Source organism: Oncorhynchus tshawytscha, linkage group LG33 (genome assembly GCF_018296145.1).
Source record: "Oncorhynchus tshawytscha isolate Ot180627B linkage group LG33, Otsh_v2.0, whole genome shotgun sequence".
Taxonomy (NCBI): Eukaryota; Metazoa; Chordata; class Actinopteri; order Salmoniformes; family Salmonidae; genus Oncorhynchus; species Oncorhynchus tshawytscha.
Genome location: NC_056461.1, coordinates 20,662,428 through 20,682,217, shown reverse-complemented (window position 1 = coordinate 20,682,217; position 19,790 = coordinate 20,662,428). Strand labels below are relative to the sequence as shown.

Here is a 19,790-nt window from a genome sequence, read left to right as displayed (position 1 = left end):
GGTTAAATGTAGGACTCAATCACAACTACACGACTGAGCACTGTGTAAGGGTTAAATGTAGGACTCAATCTCAATCACAACTGACACTGTGTAAGGGTTGTACGACTGAGCACTGTGTAAGGGTTAAATGTAGGACTCAATCACTGAGCACTGTGTAAGGGTTAAATGTAGGACTCAATCACAACTACACGACTGAGCACTGTGTAAGGGTTAAATGTAGGACTCAATCACAACTACACGACTGAGCACTGTGTAAGGGTTAAATGTAGGACTCAATCACAACTACACGACTGAGCACTGTGTAAGGGTTAAATGTAGGACTCAATCACAACTACACGACTGAGCACTGTGTAAGGGAGCACTGAGCACTGTGTAAGGGTTAAATGTAGGACTCAATCACACGACTACACTGTGTAAGGGTTAAATGTAGGACGACTGAGCACTGTGTAAGGGTTAAATGTAGGACTCAATCACAACTACACGACTGAGCACTGTGTAAGGGTTAAATGTAGGACTCAATCACAACTACACGACTGAGCACTGTGTAAGGGTTAAATGTAGGACTCAATCACAACTACACGACTGAACACTGTGTAAGGGTTAAATGTAGGACTCAATCACAACTACACGACTGAGCACTGTGTAAGGGTTAAATGTAGGACTCAATCACAACTACACGACTGAACACTGTGTAAGGGTTAAATGTAGGACTCAATCACAACTACACGACTGAACACTGTGTAAGGGTTAAATGTAGGACTCAATCACAACTACACGACTGAGCACTGTGTAAGCGTTAAATGTAGGACTCAATCACAACTACACGACTGAGCACTGTGTAAGCGTTAAATGTAGGACTCAATCACAACTACACGACTGACACTGTGTAAGGGGTGCAAACAGTACAGTTCAAGTTACTCAATACAGGACATTATCCAATATATCAAACCCACTAAAATCAGTTGCTATTAAAAGAGATAATAGCAAACTTACCTTGACAAAAAGCACTAGTCTGTTGAAGGGAATATGTATTACCCACAGAGTATTGTGTTTTTACACATACAATCCTTATGCGTTAGCAGGGTAGGTTAGAGGTAGGTAGAGAAGAAATTCATTCAGACACCAGTCCCTTCTGTTAGAACAACATAACCATAGAGAACTGAGGTGCAAGGTAGCAGCGCCGTGCTCAGATAGACAGAAAAGGCCCAGCTCTCATCTTCACCATGTAACCAATGAGCACTCCTTCCCATCTTGGCTCATCTACCATGGGCCAATCAGAGGGCTCCTCTGTCTGGCTCCACTGCAAGGACCTGCCCATTCCCAGCACTAAGCTAAATGCTAAATATCCGCCATGCTAACAGGACTCGCAGTGGAGCAACCAGCACCAGCGCCATGCAAACCATAACAGGTAATTCAGTACTAATGTTACCAGGACTCTGGAAGGGATTAAGTCCATAGAGCTGTTTGGATGTGTAGGTATTAGCTAATCTTTGGCACATAACCAATATGGTGCCATCATCGCACTGCTGTGTATTATGGGGCTCAGTAGAGCACTGTGTCGCATCCAAGGCTCATGCGTAATAGATTGGGAAGCAGGGGAGTAGGGGTGAAACATTCAAGCCCTGTCTCCTTCTGTATATTAGGGAGAGGGCTTCTGAAAAGGCATGACAAGACTTACCCAGACCGGGCTCGTTCAGCGCATTGTAGCGTTCCCTCAGGGCCAACGGGGTCAGAGTTCGCCTCCGTTCCTCACTCCCAACAACCTGGACCACACACAATGGACACAGTAACAAAAAAAAACACATCACTTACTAGATATGGGTACTGCTATCTATGACAAATACTGAACAAAAATATGAAATGTTAACGCAACATGCAGTGTTGGTCCCATGTTTCATGAGCTGAAATAAAAGATCCAAGAAAATTTCCATACGCACAAAAAGCTTATTTCTCAGAAATGTTGTGCTGAAATTTGTTTACATCTCTGGTATTGAGCATTTCGCCTTTGACAAGATAATCCAACTGACAGGTGTGGCATACCAAGAAGCTGATTAAACAGCATGATCATTACACAGGTGCACCTTGTGCTGGGGACAATACAAGGCCACTCTAAAAGGTGTAGTTTTGTCACACAATGCCACAGATGTCTCAAGTTTTGAGAGAGCATGCTATTGGCATGTTGACTGCAGGAATGTACACCAGAGCGGTTACCAGAGAATTGAATGTTCCTTTCTCTACCATAAGCCGCGTCCAATGTTGTTTTAGAGAATTTGGCGGCACGTCCAACCAGCCTCACAACCGCAGATCACATGTAACCACACCAGCCCTGGACCGCCACAATCCAGCTTCACCTGCGGGATGTCTAAGACCAGCCATCCGGACAGTTGAGGAAACTGTGGGTTTGCACAACCAAAGAATTTCTGCACAAACTGTCAGGAACCTTCTCAGGGAAGATCATATGCGTGCTCGTGGTCCTCACCAGGGTCTTGCCCTGTCTGTAGTCTGGCTTCATACCCCATGTTGGCCGTGGGGTTATGGTATGGGCAGGTATAAGCTACGGACAACGAACACAATTGCATTTTTCCCCGATGGCAATTTGAATTCAGAGATACCATGACAAGATCCTGAGGTCCATTGTCGTCCCATTCATTCACCACCTCATGTTTCAGCATGATAATGCACGGCCCCATGTTGCAGGGATCTGTACACAATTCCTGGAAGCTGAAAATGTCCCAGTTCTTCCATGGCCTGCATGCTCACCAGACATGTCACCCATTGAGCATGTTTGGGACGCTCTGGATCAACGTGTAAGACAGCGTGTTCCAGTTCCCGCCAATATCCAGCAACTTCGCATAGCCATTGAAGAGAAGTGGCCACAATCCACAGGCCACAATCAACAGCCTAATCAACTCTATGCGAAGGAGTGTTGTGTTGTGCTGCATGAGGCAAATGGTGGTCACACCAGATACGGAGTGCTTTTCTGATCCACGCCCCTACCTTTTTGTTTAAAGGAATTATGACCAACAGATGCACATCTGTATCCCCAGTCATGTGAAATCTATTGATTTCAATTAACTGATTTCCTTATGCAAACTATAACTCAGTTAAATCTTAGAAATTGTTGCATGTTGCATTTTTATTTTTGTTCAGTGTACATGCATTTCTCCCAAGGTTGTCTAAGGAAATGTTTGCATGTGGTTTCTTGTGCTGCTTTTGTGACTATTACATTGTACTGTCTTAGTGGAAACAAAACTGTATTTGAGATCAATTATTTTGCTTGAATTAGCAATGGGACATAAAAATATTCAGTTCATCTTTGCTTTTGAACCGCCAATCAATAGTCTGACTAGTCTCTTTTTAGATACGGTATCTTTTACAGTCTGTATTTAATGTTGGTCTTTTTTAAGCCTTCAAAGTTCAACTGATCATGCATCAGCTGAGAAGGATGCAGACAGAGCTTCCCAGGAGATATTGCAACACCCTTTGTTGACTGAGAACCAATCAATCAACAGCAACAATAAAGCATAAAAACACCCCATTCATAATTTCCATAAAATGAATGACTTTACACTCTTAGAAAAAGGGGTATGGTCAGGGTATATTGCATTGTTCCTAGGTGGTACAAAAATATAAAATACCTTCAGAGGAACACATATGATTTCAAATGGTATTGTTTGGTGCCTTTTAGGGTACATGTTGCAGATAATCTAGTATAATGGTATAATTTTGTACCCAATATTCAGAATATAAAAAGGTACAATAATCACACACTCTCAAAAACCATATATTTATCATATTTTCCTGCATGCTTTTTGGAGGTAGATTTTATGCTACACAAAGATAAATAACATACATTTTTCTAAAAAAATCCAATCTGTTAGCAGTCAGACTTATTGCACCCATTACTGAGATGGTTGTTCCGGTTTAGGTCAGTGGTTCTCCAACCTCTCCTTGGGGACCCCCAGATGTTTCACAATGTTGTTTTAGCCCTGAACTAGTTCACCTGATTCACCTAGTCAAGGGCTTGATGATTAGTTGACAAGTTGAACCAGGTGTTCTGAAATAGATCAAATACATGAACCGGCTAGGGGCTCTCAGAGGAGAGGATTGAGAACCACTGGTTTATGTCGTCTCATTTTGTAATTTTTCTGTACCTTGGTAGTCCTACCCATACAAAACAACCAGGACCAACCTTGCTTAGCTTCAGAGGCAAAACAGCAGTGGGATGCAGGGTGCTATGTTTCTGGAATGAATGTGCCAAAACGAGCAACTGTAATAAAAAAAGGCTGCGAAAGCAAAGGCCGGGCTAACATAACCAAACAAAATTGCAGGAAAGAGGGACATGTTCCATTTAATTGCGTCCATTTGCAATTTGCTCTCGCATTTATAAATTATTTCCTTGCAATATTTATTTTTTATATCAATACTTTTGGATTTATGTTTTGCTTTCAATATCATTATTTTTGTTTGCAATAGTAAGAATTTTGTTCTCAACTTCAGAAGTTTTGCTTGATATAAATGGCACCAAGTAACTCATTCACTAGAGGATTTCACCATATAATAACACTATTGCCCTATTAAAGGTGTTTAAAGCGGAAATAGTTAATTCCGTGTTTCCCAAACTCTGTGTACATTTGTGTTTTTTTGTGTTTTTGCCCTAGCACTACACAGCTGATTCAAATAATCAACTAATCATCAAGGTTTGATTATTTGAATCAGCTGTGTAGTGTTAGGACAAAAAAACAAAAGGAGCACCCCTTGTGGTCCTGAGTTTGGGAAACATTGCCTTAACTGAATCATTAACACAGTGTTTCCCAGCCACAGTTTTGGTAAAAAGGTGAGGGAATGGGCTGGTGAAATGCAACCAATCTCAAATCCATATACTATGTTATGGATGCAAGGGCTGACCATCCATCCATGATATCAAAATGACATTTTAGGCTATACAGCGTTTATTTACATTTACCTTGTTTACATACATTGGAGTAAATGTGGAGTTTTCTTACATGTGAAACTGCAAATTTGATATCAGTAAATGTGGAGTATTAGTTTTTCCATTTATCCTTTGAGGTTGGACTTTAGCACGTATAGCTCGTTAGCATGTGGGGCGCACTGATTGGTGTCACCTTGTTAGTCAGTATGTGTTACACCTGTGATGGTTGCCATCTCGTTAATGGGAAGGCGTTTCACCTGTACTAGCCCAGGTGCTATTTAAGAGTGGCTGGCCCAGTGCTCCAGCGGTCTTGATAGATACAGAGGGTTAACACCTTTAGTTGGCGTGCCCCATTTTGAGGTCTAGACAAGCAATCCTTAGTCTGATCTTCCCTGCTTTCATTTGGATCCACTTATTGGTTTTCTTCTGTCTTTGAGTTTGGTGTGGGTTTTCCTGTTGTTTGCTTCTTCTTCAGAGGTGGAGAAAGTACCCAATTGTCATACTTGAGTAAAAGTAAAGATACCTTAATAGAAAATGACTCAAGCAAAATTGAAAAGTCACCCAGTAGAATACTACTTGAGTATTTGGTTTTAAACATACATTATAAAAAGTAAATGTATTTACAAAAATATACTTAAATATCAATTGTAATAGTAAAAGTTTAAATAATTTCTAATTCCTTAAATTAAGCATACCAGATGGCACCAATTTAGTGGTTTTTAATTTGCCAGGGGCACACCAACACTCAAACATAGTTTACAAACTAATCCCTTGTGTTTAGTGAGTCTGACAAATCAGAGGCAGAAGAGATGACCAGGGATGTTCTCTTGATAAGTGTGTGAATTGGACCATTTTCCTGTCCCGAGTACTTTTGGGTGATAGGGAAAACGTATTGAGTAAAAAAAAATATTTAGGAATGTAGTGAAGAAAAAGTAAAAGTTGTCCAAAAATATAAATAGTAAAGTACAGATACCCCAAAAAACAACTTAAATAAAAATACTTTGAAGTATTTATTACTTTGAAGCATATTTAATGACCGCTCATGGTGGGTAATCTTTTAGGTTCCAGTTGTTGTTGCTAGTTAACTTTCAGTAGACTTGTGTCTGTCAGAACCTCTCCTAAAACCCCACATGTTTTGTTTTGGTTGGTCAGTGACGCTTTGTTAGTTCCCCCTTCTGTTTGAGTGACATTTTGGGTTTTCTAGCTGGGGAATGTAACATTTCTTACATGCGAAAAGCAAATGTGATTTTCACGTGAATGTTTTTCACATGTGAAAATGCAATTCCACGTGTGAAAGTGAGATTTTCACAGGTTTATTACATGTGAACCTGCAAATTCCAAAAGTTCTATTTTGTGAAAATGCATATCTGATTTTCACATTAACGTTTTGTAACGTCATTCTTCCTCCTCTTCTCCTCCTCCTCTTCTTCTGAGCGAGAAGGATCGGAGGACAAATGCGCAGCGTTGTAAGTGTCCATAACGTTTATTTAAAGGCATAAACTGAACACTACAAAACAATAAACGTGAAACGAACGAAACCGAAACAGTACCGTGTGGCAACAAACACTCACACGGAAACAAACGCCCACAACTCAAAAGTGAAACCCAGGCTACCTAAGTATGATTCTCAATCAGAGACAACTAACGACACCTGCCTCTGATTGAGAAGCATACTAGGCTGAACTCAAAACCCCAACATAGAAAAACACACACTGCCCACCCCAACTCACGCCCTGACCATACTAAATAAAGACAAAACAAAGGAAAAGAAAGTGACACGTTTTAACATGTGAAACAGCAAATTTCACATGTAAAATTGCAATTCACATGTGAGGTGAAAACATGTTATTCTCCTCACATGTGAAAAGGTGGTGTAAACATGTGAACTCTAAATTTAATACATGTCAAAATATGGTTTCACTATGTGGGAGTTCGGAACGTGAGAGAGTGAGTTGGAGTGTGTGTGCGTGTGTGTTTGTGTGTGTGCATTCATGAGTGTGTACCTTGACACAGGGAGGCATGGTGATGTTGAGGTTACACAGCACGTGCTGTGCATCCTCATACTTGGTAGACTTCCGCAGGAAAGAAAGGAACCCAGAGGCTTCCTTATTGCTGTCTCTGACCTGATAGACACAGAGAGAGAGAGAGAGAGAGAGAGAGAGCGAGAGAGAGGAGATACAAGGGAAAGAAAGAGAAAGACAGACGAAAAAGAGGAACAGGAAGACCAGAAGAGGTGGACTCGAGGAAGAGAGACACGCGAGAATGACAAAGGTAAGAAGAGGTAAGCAGAACATATATGAAGGACAAAGAGGATAGGGTGAAATGTAATGAAAAAGAGAGAGAGGGAAGAAGAAGAAGAGAGAAAAGAGTTGAATTAGATAACCTGCAGAGTGGTGGTCTGTCGAGCAGAAACACAGAGGGAAGAGATGGAAGCAGTCCATAGGCAGGCGAGAGAGAGAGAGAGAGATTTACCTGCACAATTACCTGGGCGTCTGTCAGATCAGACAGTAACAGAGTGACCGTGAGAGAGAGAAAGAGAGACAGTGAGACAGACATACAGACAGGCAGGCCACAAGATTGGCAGGCAGGCAAGAAGGTGAAAGAGCTAAAGGACATGCACACAGTTACAGCTAGGTAGAGTCGGCAGGTACACCACGATGGAAAATACTTCACAAGGCACTCGTCTGAGACTGACTAAGATGGAAGCGCACGTCACACACACTCAAAAGCCACACAGACAGACAGAAAACACAGACAGATATGGGTAGACAAACAGACATATACATATGGTTAGGCAGACAAGATGTATAGACAGACACACACACAGACAGATAGACAGGTGGTCTGTGAAAGAGAAGTGTTGTCTGCAACTCAGGTATGCACACAGGTTAAGGAAGATAGAAAGACAGGCTGAACAGATATACAAAAAATAAAATGGCAAGATTTGAAACAGATGGAGAGATGGGAGTGATAGAGATGGGAGAAGATACACAACAATTGTAATGAACATATATAAAGTTAAAGAGATAGACGGACAGATAGATGGACACACAAACATGTCTGAAAGAAAATGACAGACACACACCGACATATCAGAAACACCGATAGTCAGTCAGACACACAAACATGTAGACCGGATCGAAAAGACCAAACGACTGTCGACTGACCGACTGTCAATTCAACGCAAAACCTGCCTGAATAACATGTCAAATACACCAACAGACAGTTTGACAGACTGACACTTCAATTAAATCGACTGAATCATAATTCAGTGCAAAAATAGAGATAGACAATGAGAGGGAGACAGACCTTGACAGAGACGGGCAGTCTGTTATCTCTGAAGGCTTGGAAGCTGAAGCTGCGTGGCTGCTGAGTGGCCTTCCTCACAGGCACCAGGTTCCCAGAGCACTCCAGGTGCAGCGGCATGCCCTCCATCACCTGAGGGGGGCGACAGAGATTCACGAGAGAAAAAAATCCTCCATTGACTTCCATGGATTATTCACACAAATGTCTGAGTTATGTGAACATATTTAAAGACAGTAGAACCTACTGAAACACACACTAAACCCCTCGCCCCCTGACCCCTGCTGACCTCTATATCCCTGCTCCGGGCCACCTCGCTGAAGTTCTCGTGCAGCTCCAGGGTTTTGTCCATCTTGTCGTCGGTCATGCAGTAGCAGCGTAGGCGGCCCTCGCGCGCCTCGTTCATTTTGGCAAATATTACAAACTTGGCCATGTAGGGCACGGCCATCAGCTCCCGGTACAGCAGGTTGGCAAAGGTCACCACCTCGGCTGTGCGTGGGCAGTCTGCCAGCCAGAACCTGGGGAGAGGAGGAGAGGAGAAGGGGAGAGATGACGCACAGAGAAGGTTGAGGGATAGTCGATAGAGATGGTGGCTGTTTGTGTGTGTGCATCTGTTTTATGTGTCGAAGTGTACAGTTAATGGATTAAAGACTGTAGCATAGTGTAAGCGGATGGAACTCAATATGGTTTGGCACATAATGAGGTTGCAAATGGTTATTATGCACAGGGTAAATTAGTATACTGGTGTTCTTCCTCATACATTTTGTATAACATCTAAAGGAGGGTGTGAATTAGGACTCACCTTGCAGAGACATTGGTGGTGAAGTTGGCGCAGTTGTTGGTGTACATCAGCTTGGTGGTGCCAGTGATGTCCTCCCACTGGGCTGGTGCTGTTCCACCTGGGAGACAAGGGGCTGTTTCATCTCTCTTTTTTTATACACTTCCACTTTCTCAATCTCTGTCTTTCTCCTCAGTGGCCTGTTACTTTTCCCAACTCTCTTTCATTCAAGATTGTCTGGGCACGTGATGCTATCGTCCCCGTAGCACTCACGTCAGTCAAAATGAAGTGCTTTGAGAGGCTAGTCCAGGGCCATATCACCTTCACCTTACCAGACACCGTAGACCCCCTACAATTGACATAACGCCCCAACAAATACACAGACAATGAGTAGCCATTGCACTACACACTGTGGTATCCCACTTGGGCAAGAGGAATCAGTGTTGGGGAGTAGTGAACTATATGTAGTTCAACTAGAAATGTAACTACATTTTGCAGTAGCTTGGTGGTAGTTGAACTAAATTCAAATCTAAGTAGTGATTTCAGTAGTTAATTACTTTTTAGCCATGTAGTGATGTAGCTACCAACTGGAACTACACACTACTTTCTTGCTCAAAAACATTTGGGTGTAGGCAATAATTTCTTGTATTTTTCGGTATTAATTCTCACTTGAAACATAATTTTTGTGTTTAATAGGCTAAATTACACACAGTGGCTGACTTACCATTAGGCAGTTGCCTCAGGCCTCACATCATTAAGTGGCCTCATGATCTGGGCATAATTAAAAAATGATCATACTAGTAATAATTTCACTGCTTCACATGCTCCGGTCGAGGCCGGTGAGGGTTGGGAACAACACCTCCGCAACGCTGATCCTGAACACCCCAGGGGTGTGTGATTAGCCCCCTTCTGTACTACCGGTTTACCCACTACTGTGTGGAGCTTTCAGCACTAGTTCTGTCCCCTTCACCCCTGTCCTAACACTCACTTATGTTGACAATTAATGCTATTTGCCATGAACCAGATGTCAAGGACATAAAGTAAACTCCATGCATGCCCGTACCAATGACACTGCAGAGGAGGCGCAGGCTGGTGGTGTCCCCCTCCCCAGCGTCACGTGAACTCTCCCTCCAAGACGGGGGCAGCGGGATGCGTAATCCTATTGGCCGGTGGAACTTGCGTCGTCGTGGTTCGACCGTGACCACTGGGCTGAAGGTCGCTTGGTTACCAAGCTGTCGAGTCAGAAGCTCGTCTGGGATAGGCTGAGCCTGAAGAGGGAGAGGAAAGACGGGAGATGAGAAAGAGTGAAAGAAAAGAGAAAGGGATAGAGAGAAGAAAGGACAAGTGATGTATTAAAAGGGGAGACAAAAATAAGAACAATAACGTAAGGTAAAAATAAAACAGAAAACACAAAACTTTTTCTCACATTACTCGCCCTCTGGAACATAGTCAACAAACTATTATTAAGACAAAAAAAACATGTTGTTACAACATAATACATAGGCCTACCTGAACATACATCTAACAGATGGATAAACAATCATACACGTAAAAACAAACCAAGTGACATGCGCATTTGAATATCAGTTCATTTAGCTCAGGGAACTGAAGTATGATGAAAGTCTGGAGAAAGGAAAAACTAAAAAAGACGATAGTGAAACAAAGCAAACACATTCATACATGCAAAAATTCTATATCACAAATACAGTACACAAAACATCGAAATCAAAGGACAACAGACACAAAATTATAATGAGGAGATAAGGGACAAATGGACGCAGTAAGAAGTAAAACAACACAATCTTTGGTCGTGGAAAAATATATGGAGGTAGTCAGCACTCCTGACTGCCAGTTACTATATGATGTAGTCAGTGTTATGCATTAGCCAGCTCCATTGTTGCTGCGGTGACAAACTTGCATGATTGGCAGGGCAGACAGCACTGATTGAGTGAGCTGAACAGAGCAGCTACCTGACAAAATGTCCCATTCAATCAAAGTTGATTGAATACAGCCCTAGGTCTTTGGAAGAGCAGTGCAGAAAGCATGACATAGTCTATTCACTCCTAGGGAGCCAACATGAAAAACGGCCTTTCTATTTACATAACCCAGTAGGTAAGGTAAGGCATCGCTCTGCAGGCATCTCCCCCTCTCGTCCTCGTCCTTCTCCTCTTCCTCACCTGCAGCCCCAGTCGAACTTTCTTGGTGACCGCTGTCTCAGGGAAGATGGCTTGGACATGAGGGACCAGCATGCTGGCCAGCTGACCGCCCTCTGGGCCAATCAGGTCGCTCTCCTGCTGGACGCGGGACACCACAGCGAAGTAGAGGGGGAAGTCCGTGGAGATGATGCGGCGGATTCTCTTCTTCTCCAAGTCCTCGTGACTCTCCAGGTCTGAGGAAGGAGAGGGGCGGCAGAGAGAAAGGGGTAAGGATTATGTTAATGAGTTACATATATTTTTGTGTGTATAACATCATTGTTACACTAAAATGATATACTGTCGCTTACATACGAGGATTACGCCATAAACACGGCTCTACTGTAGAGGGGTGACATTTATCATCGTTACACTGACCTTCATCCATGCCATTCAAAATGGTCTCCAGCACCTCGTCGCCATAGCGATTGCGATGCTCCTTCCAGACAGAGCCGTTCTCACTGCGCAGAACCACCAGCTCCCGGTCCCCTCGACCCAGAGAAGCGAAGTGGGGAATCTCCACTATCACTGGCCTATAGAGATATTACCACTCTACATCAGAATGCTATACATGCTGTTACTATTGGAATCTATTACGATTACTGTACGATTGCTCCTACACTGTTACAATCACCACTATCACTGCCACTGGGTAATAAGAGAAATGCAAGGTCCTCACTGCCCAAATACAGGTTGACAAACAAGCAGACATACAGAGATACAGGCACACACATGCAAGCACGCACGCAAGCGGGCGCACGCCCGTACTCACCCTAGGAACTGCATACTGGAGGGCCCCAGGGAGATGATACGGCTGGCCAGGCCCTCTCCCTCTACCAGCGGGGGTGGGGTGTTGAGTTTCTGGGGTTTGACCAGACGACAGGTGATGCGGGTGGGGGCAGCACAGGTCCGAGGGGGGATGATGACACGCAGCCCGTGGTGTCTGCTGCCACGCATGGAGCCCCCCCGGGCATCCACCATGAAACTGACCAGGAACCTGACCGGCAACCAATGAGAACCACCATTAATTATTGAGAGAATAACTATCCAACCGTGCTCAACTCAAGTTCATCCTGGTCAAATTCAATCACGAACGGTCATAGTGACCTCGTTAAAGAACTGTAATCACACTGAATGGAAGAAATAGGAAATAAGCTGCCGATTCATTATGTAATGTGTTGGCATTGTGTTTAATAGGTTGTGTAGGTATTGCAGTGCGTAAGCATTGTAGAGCAGGGCTCTCCAACCCTGTTCCTGGAGAACTACCGTCCTGTAGGTTTTCACTCCAATCCTAATCTAGCTCACCTGATTGTAATAATTAGCTGGTTGATAAGCTGAACCAGGTTAGTTACAACTGGGGTTGGAGCGAAAAACCTTCAGGAGGGTAGCTCTCCAGGAACAGGGTTGTGGAGGTAGTAAACTGACCCTGTGTGTATGGGGCTGGCCACTGGGCTAACATTGTCGGAGGTCTCTGTAGCAGGACTGCTGGGGATCAGAGAGTCCTCATCATACTCCTTAGGCAAGGGGACAGGGGTGTGCTGTGGAGGGAGAGGGAGAGGAAGAAAGAGAGAGCACAATCTAATCATCAGCATTGACAATTGCATTTGATGAGATAAATGAATAAATCCTTTAACCTTACCCCCTCAAGCAGGACAGTTTCAGGGGACACGCATGGGATTCTGGGAATTGCAGGAGAGTAGGGCCTGCGCCAACAAAAAGAAAGAGAAAAAAGTGAGTGGGCCAAAGAGTAACGTGGTGGAAAATCATTTCCCTCACATTATCCTCAGATGACTGGACTCTGACACACAAAGTGTTCAGTTCGACCCTGGCGCTGTCACTTACGTGGTGCCCAGGCCGCCCTCAAAGTCTCTCAGGGTCTTCTTAGGGGACAGGAAATCATCATCCTGGTCCTTGAGGTCGTCAAGCTTCAGGTAGCGAGCACCATCCATCCCCAGCAACTCATCACCTGCAGAGCACAGAGAGACGACAGAGGAATGGAGAGAGAGAGAGAGAGAGAGAGAGAGAGAGAGGGAACAAAAACAAAAAGGCGCAGAACGGAGAGAGAAAGAGAGAAAGAAAAGAGAAAAATTACTTGATAGGTCTAGACCAGGGGTGTCAAACTCATTCCATGGAGGGTCTAGTGCCTGCTGTTTTTTGGCTTTTCCTTTCAGTTAAGACCCAGGCAACCATGTGAGGAGACTTCCTCACCAATCAGTGACCTTAATTCCTCAATCGAGTCCAAGGGACGAGTGAAAACCCGCAGACAATCAGCCCTCCGTAGAATGAGTTTGACACATGGTCTAGACTGTTCCATTTTCCACCTACCATTACCATATATAGTCACATCCCCAAGCGGTTTTGGATCGAAATGGAGTCAAACTGACAACAACCAATGGAGACCAATGGGAAAAAACAGTATGATTGACAACACAGAATAGAACACACACTGCATGGTACATAGCATGGCACCTGGTTACAGCATAATGAGCATGACCGTTAGAGAGTTCCGTATGGGAGAGAATGCCTTGGTTACTGGAAAAGGTTATTATAACTACAAGCAGTTACATATGGGTGTACACAGTCACTGTGTTTGCACTGATCCCTGAGTGCTTCTCAGCTGGAGTTGTATCTGTGTAATTAGTCTGTTGATCAATTAAGCACCGCAGGACTGGATCCCTCAGTGGCAGAACATTTTCTGTTCTATTTTTCTCTTGCTCTACAGTATTTCTACTTTCTAAATTCTGATGTAGGCCTGTCAATGACGAGTCCATGGACAGGTGTTGTTAACACTGGTATCGGAAAATGTCATGGCCACATCACATGCCAATGAAACACTGACATGGTCGTTCACATTGAGCGCAGAGAGAGAGAGAGAGAGAGAGAGAGAGAGAGAGAGAGAGAGAGAGAGAGAGAGAGAGAGAGAGAGAGAGAGAGAGAGAGAGAGAGAGAGAGCTACTGGGTGGATGTAGAGAGACGGTTATAAAGGGAGATTGATAGGGATTAGAGAATGAGAAAGTCCTTGCAATGGAGGCGCAATTTTACGAGCCACCAAACGACCGGACAAAGCAGAGGTAAAGACACAGTCCTACCTAACGTTAGCGCTGCGACGCCTAAAAAACAAATGGAAAAGGCATTGTTTAGGCTCGTCATCTAGGTTCAAACAGAGATAGACTTCAGTCCTCTTCCATGACACTGGACCTGGGCTGACTATCACAACCAAAACACAGGACAGGCAGTAGTACTATTTTTTACAGAAAGACTTAAACGCTAACAATGAACATGTCTCGAGTGCCCCAACCTACCCTCATCCTCTGAAACATCCAATATCTCATCTACTGTCTCAGGGAAACTCATCCGATGTTTCTCTGTGGTGATCTGTGAAAAACGTCAAGAGAAGGAGAGAGAAATGAGTGATATCTACTGACATGCTCAAATATGTCATTCCAGTCAACATGATACTGTGCTGTAGCTCAGAGTTTCACACCACACACAAATATACTAGTATCCATGTGAACCAAAACTGCTGCTCACCACGGAAACGGCCTCCTCGGTGACCAACTTCAGCACATCAATGACAGAGATGTAACCAAGTCGTTTGGCAATGCCCAGAGGAGAGGTTCCATTCTACCAGAGAACAGAGACAGACAGGAGATACACAGATCAGACGCCAGACGAAGGCTGTAGATGTAAGCGTGAGGGAAGAAATGAGTCGAGGAAAGCAAACAGATAAAGAACAGGTGAAGAGAAGAGAGTAAGCGAAGAGCAGAACTAGAGGAGAAGGGTGTACTGGAAGGATGAGGCGAGAGGAAGAAGGATGTGCTTACGGTGGTGATCTCGTTGGGCTGGGCTCCGTGTTTGAGCAGCAGGGTGACTATGTCAGTATGGCCCTGCTGGGCAGCCTGGTGCAGGGGAGTATAGCCCACCTAGAGAGCGGGGTGGAGAGAGAGAGAGAGACAGAGACAGACAGAGACAGTGAGAGACAGAGTGAGAGAGAGAGAGACAGAGTGAGAGAGACAGAGTGAGAGAGATAGACAGAGACAGAGAGAGCGACAGAGTGAGAGAGAGAGAGAGAGAGAGAGAGAGACAGAGACAGAGTGAGAGAGAGACAGAGAGAGAGACAGAGACAGAGTGAGAGAGAGAGAGAGAGAGAGAGAGAGGGGAAAAAGGTGTTCAGGTAAATGCAACCCTCTTACCAAGACTGCTGACATTGACATGCCATTATTCAATAGAAATTCCATGTCCAAACTAATGTAATGGGAGTGATGTGACAGCAGCCTGAAGGCGGCGGTGACGTGAGACAGGGCAGAGCCACACTAATAGAGGCCACGTGTAAGGAGGAGAGTAGCAGCGGCAGCTTCTCACTCTGGTCTTGCTGTTCACATGAGCCTGCTGCTGCAGGAGAAACTTCACCATCTTGATGTTGCCATAGTGACAGGCCACATGAAGCGCTGTGTAGCCCATCTGAAAGAGAGATGGAGAGGGGGGGAGGAGGTTGGCTATGTTTCAGTGGCCTCATTATAAACAGCTTGGTGGCTCTGTTGTACCTTGAACAGTCCTGCCAGTAAAATATTATTGAAATTTGAGAGAGTGTGGATGCTGTATGAAAGTATTGGAAATGGCATGTCGTCATAGCATGTGGTGCATCGTACTGATAATACTGAAACCCACTCTACTGAATATAACAGAAAAGTGTACATTACACATTTCTGTTTTGTACACTGTATTCTGAGGTTTGTGGTTGACATCATGCAGCATGTCTTACCCGTGAGGCTGCGTAGACTGATGCCCCCTGTTTGACCAGGGTGTCTGCTATCCCTACGTGACCTTCCTGGGCCACCAGGTGCAGAGGGGTCAGTCCATTCTGAGAGACACGGGGGGGAACAGGAGGAATACAGTAGGCTGCTGGTCAGTCTGTTCACTAACCAGCTCTGAGTCCGTCTAAGTCACAGTGCACCGTCAAAACACGCATACTAGTAGGTAATTCCGGTTACCGGTTTGACCCAGTGATTGAAACATCTTGCCCTGTAGCCCTCAACACTTTATCTTACCATGGGTCTATCAAAACCTGTACAACTTACCTAGCTATCCCTGAAAGCTTGCCTCAAACCCTGTACAACTCAACTAGCTATCCCTGAACGCTTGCCTCAAACCCTCCTGAGATGTATTGTTCCTCTCTCCAGTCCACTACCTTGTTCCCCAGGTTGACGTTGGCCTGCTTGGAGATGAGCAGGGCCACCATGTCTGGCTGGCCCTCCTGTGAGGCCAGATGGAGGGGTGTGACCCCCTGGAGGGACTCCGCGTTGGCAGAGGCTCCATACTGCAGCAGGCAGCTGGCCGCCTCCATCTGGTTCTGCTTGGCTGCAATGTGCAGAGGAGTGTAGCCGTTCTAGAGACAGACACAGGGAGTCAGCAGGGTTGGGTGTAATACACTGGATCATCAATTGGTGGGTCGTATTCATCATAGTGTACACTAGTTACCAATGAACCTGGAAGGGGGATATACTAGTATCGCTATGTGTGAGCGGCGTGTGTGTTACATCGTTCCTCTTACCCGGGCAGTGCTGTGTGCGTTGCCTCCCTTGCTGACCAGCAGCTTGACCACGTCCAGGTTGTTGTGATGGACGGCCACGTGTAGAGGAGTCAGGCCGTTCTGCTTGGACACACACACACACTTACTGTCACTAGCTATCTAAACCACAGAATATCATTCTGCCTTTGTGGGCGCATGTTTAAAATAAAAAATGATGTCTAAAATGGTGGGACATGTGGATTCCTTTTGGGCTGTGATAAATGACGGTCAGTACTTAGAATACAAGGTTTATTTGTTAGTCGGGTCACAGGAGAGTTCCATAAGCTTTAGGTGGGTCACAGTACTGAGAAGTATGCCTCGCACAGATAAAAAAGCACATGACAGTCCGCGTTGTGTTGCAGTGTGTTTTTCTACCTTTCCAGCCGCGTTGGGGTTGGCTCCTCTCTCCAGCAGCAGCTCGACCACGTCCACCTTGCCGTACTTACAGGCCACATGGAGAGGAGTGAAGCCTTTCTGCTTGGACACACAAACACACAGATTCAGCATGAGCAGGAGAACTAAAAGTGGTGAGGTGTGAAGGGATTAGGAGTGAGAGGAACGAACTTGAGAGAAAAATTGGGTTAGAAAGAGATAGAGATAGAAAGAGAGAGAGGGTGAGGAAGAGAGAGAGAGAGAGAGAGAGAGAGAGAGAAAAGTTGGTAAATCAAAGGAGAACCTTTGTCATCTTGGTTTGTTGGGCCGCCCCATCCAGGAGAATCCGGGTGGTGTGGGCGTGTCCCTCACGGGCGGCGATGTGTAAGGGGGTGTGGCCAGCGGTGGTAGCCGAGTCAGGATTGGCCTTGTGCTCCAGGAGCAACTTGACCAGCTCCTTATGTCCCATACGGGCCGCACAGTGCAGAGGGGTCTGGTCATCCTAGAGAGAGAGAGAGAGAGAGAGAGAAAGAGAGAGAGATGGAGAGAGAAAGAGAGAGATGGAGAGAGAGAGAGAGAGAGATGGAGAGAGAGAGAGAGATGGAGAGAGAGAGAGACAGAGAGAGAGAGAGAGATGGAGAGAGAGAGAGAGAGAGAGAGAGAGAGAGAGAGAGAGAGAGAGAGAGAGAGAGAGAGAGAGAGAGAGAGAGAGAGAGAGAGAGAGAGAGAGAGAGAGAGAGGGAGAGAGAGAGAGAGAGGGAGAGAGAGAGAGAGAGAGAGAGAGAGAGAGAGAGAGAGAGGGAGAGAGAGAGAGAGAGAGGGAGAGAGAGAGAGAGAGAGGGAGAGAGAGAGTGAGAGAGAGAGAGTGAGGAAAAACAGAGATTGGAATGAAATACGTGTAGGCAATTGTATTTAGCTAGCAGTAACATTGAGGTATTTGTGCAGTGTATGCTGTTGTAAAGATAGTAACTGAAGAATTTATATATATGTATGCAACAGTAACAGCATGTAACAGTAACAACAGCATGCACTTTCACTGGGGAGGGGGGGACATTCTGAAATTGCATTTTTGTCCCCCCCATGTGGACACCTCCGACCAGTCGGGTAGGCTGCTTGGAGTGTTTATCCAACTTATATGCCCCCCCCCCCACTTCTAAAACCAAATATGCTCCCCTGATATGTACCATGTGCTGGTGGTTTTGAATGTGTATTCCAACCAAGACAGAGTTTGTAGTAAAACATTCTGAATGCTCATAGATGTGTATATGAGAGTGTGTACCGTACCTTAGCCTTGGCATCCACCTGGGCTGTATTCTGCAGCAGGAACTGAGCCACCTCACAGTGGCCTGCCCTGGAAGCCATGTGGAGGGGCGTCTCCACTTTCTGTTACACAAACACAGGTCAGAGGTCACATAGCCTGTCACAACCACTCTGAAATTAAACACATGACTAGGCCATGCAACATCAATAACACACACACATCACCTAAAATATCACATTATACACACAGAGAACAGGCTTTAGTCATCCAATCCGTATGAATGCATGGACCAGATACCCATCCATCATAACCTTTTGCTGGTGTTCATTTCAACATAAGAATAAGATAAGTTACGACTAGTCCATCGGAGAGCGCTGGATATTTCACCCCCGTGTCAATAATAAAGGTTATAAAGGGGTGGCCTCTCACCACATTGGAGGCATTGGGAGAAGCACCTCTGTGGAGCAGGTTCTTCACAATGTTCAGGTGGCCCATGAAGGCTGCTACATGCAGGGGGGTCAGACCAGACTATGTAAGGGGAGGAGGGGGGGCACATAAAGAGAGAGAAGGTGTTATATAAATCCACCTCCATTAAGCCTACATTCTCACTTTCAGACCTTTTGTAATGGCATAACTGGCAGCAAACTATTACAACAATTACAAACAGTAGTGCACCGAATCCATTGCTCTTCAAAAGAGTGTTATCTCACCTCTGTGACGGCCTCCAGGGAGGCAGAGTGTTTCAGAAGCAGGTCCATGGAGCGCATGTGGTTCTTCTTACAGGCGATGTGGAGGGGAGTGAACCCATTCTGAACAAAGTCACAACATTTGACTAATTCAGCGTAGAGTTATGTTCGGTACGCACAAAATGGGAGAAAGCATTTAGAAATGGAGACGGTCCTGCCTGAACTTGTCCAATAACAACCCTCATTCATATTTCATAATGTTTTCTACTGTTTGTGCCTACTGAACGTGACCCAGTTATAAAAGCTCAGTATACCTGACCAATGGACAGCTACAGTACACCTCACCCTTAACACCAGTATAGAGAAATAGAAGGACACTTAAGTGTCACACTGCTGACCAGTGCACGTGCGTTGGCCTTGGCCCCCTTGTCCAGCAGTACTTTGGCCATGCGGTGGTGACCACAGTGGGCCGCCACATGTAGAGGGGTCAGGTGGTCCAGCGTGATGTCATCGATCTCAGCGTTGTACTGAAGGAGCTGCCTCACACAATCCATGTGGTCACCCTGAGCCGCCATGTGGATGGGGGACAGGCCATTCTGGAGGGGAGAGAGGGAGGACCGGGAGATAGAAAGGAGAAGTGCAGTGTAAGACCTTTGAGAGGGGAAAAAATTGATAAATTAATAATACTGAAATAAG

General features: G+C 45.1%; 1 protein-coding gene across 4 annotated transcripts in view; it reads right to left on the bottom strand.

Moving 5' to 3' along the window:
* Positions 1 to 19,790, bottom strand: part of LOC112230510 (ankyrin-1-like) — an 84,294-nt gene that overhangs the window by 11,756 nt on the left and 52,748 nt on the right. For 2 of the 4 annotated variants that reach the window (XM_042311370.1, XM_042311373.1), the window contains exons 10-35: positions 19,493 to 19,690; positions 19,119 to 19,217; positions 18,838 to 18,936; positions 18,432 to 18,530; positions 17,452 to 17,649; positions 17,151 to 17,249; positions 16,758 to 16,859; positions 16,395 to 16,592; positions 15,969 to 16,067; positions 15,569 to 15,667; positions 15,031 to 15,129; positions 14,738 to 14,830; positions 14,509 to 14,581; positions 14,296 to 14,316; positions 13,049 to 13,172; positions 12,846 to 12,909; positions 12,632 to 12,744; positions 11,979 to 12,203; positions 11,585 to 11,739; positions 11,192 to 11,403; positions 10,078 to 10,282; positions 9,039 to 9,135; positions 8,526 to 8,754; positions 8,243 to 8,371; positions 6,937 to 7,056; positions 1,679 to 1,763 (exon numbers count right to left, since the gene is read on the bottom strand). In XM_042311370.1, the coding sequence (XP_042167304.1) occupies positions 1,679 to 1,763; positions 6,937 to 7,056; positions 8,243 to 8,371; positions 8,526 to 8,754; positions 9,039 to 9,135; positions 10,078 to 10,282; positions 11,192 to 11,403; positions 11,585 to 11,739; positions 11,979 to 12,203; positions 12,632 to 12,744; positions 12,846 to 12,909; positions 13,049 to 13,172; positions 14,296 to 14,316; positions 14,509 to 14,581; positions 14,738 to 14,830; positions 15,031 to 15,129; positions 15,569 to 15,667; positions 15,969 to 16,067; positions 16,395 to 16,592; positions 16,758 to 16,859; positions 17,151 to 17,249; positions 17,452 to 17,649; positions 18,432 to 18,530; positions 18,838 to 18,936; positions 19,119 to 19,217; positions 19,493 to 19,690 (3,334 nt within the window). The remainder of the gene's footprint in view (positions 1 to 1,678; positions 1,764 to 6,936; positions 7,057 to 8,242; positions 8,372 to 8,525; positions 8,755 to 9,038; positions 9,136 to 10,077; positions 10,283 to 11,191; positions 11,404 to 11,584; positions 11,740 to 11,978; positions 12,204 to 12,631; positions 12,745 to 12,845; positions 12,910 to 13,048; positions 13,173 to 14,295; positions 14,317 to 14,508; positions 14,582 to 14,737; positions 14,831 to 15,030; positions 15,130 to 15,568; positions 15,668 to 15,968; positions 16,068 to 16,394; positions 16,593 to 16,757; positions 16,860 to 17,150; positions 17,250 to 17,451; positions 17,650 to 18,431; positions 18,531 to 18,837; positions 18,937 to 19,118; positions 19,218 to 19,492; positions 19,691 to 19,790) is intronic. The other 2 variants (XM_042311371.1, XM_042311372.1) reach the window with 2 other exon arrangements.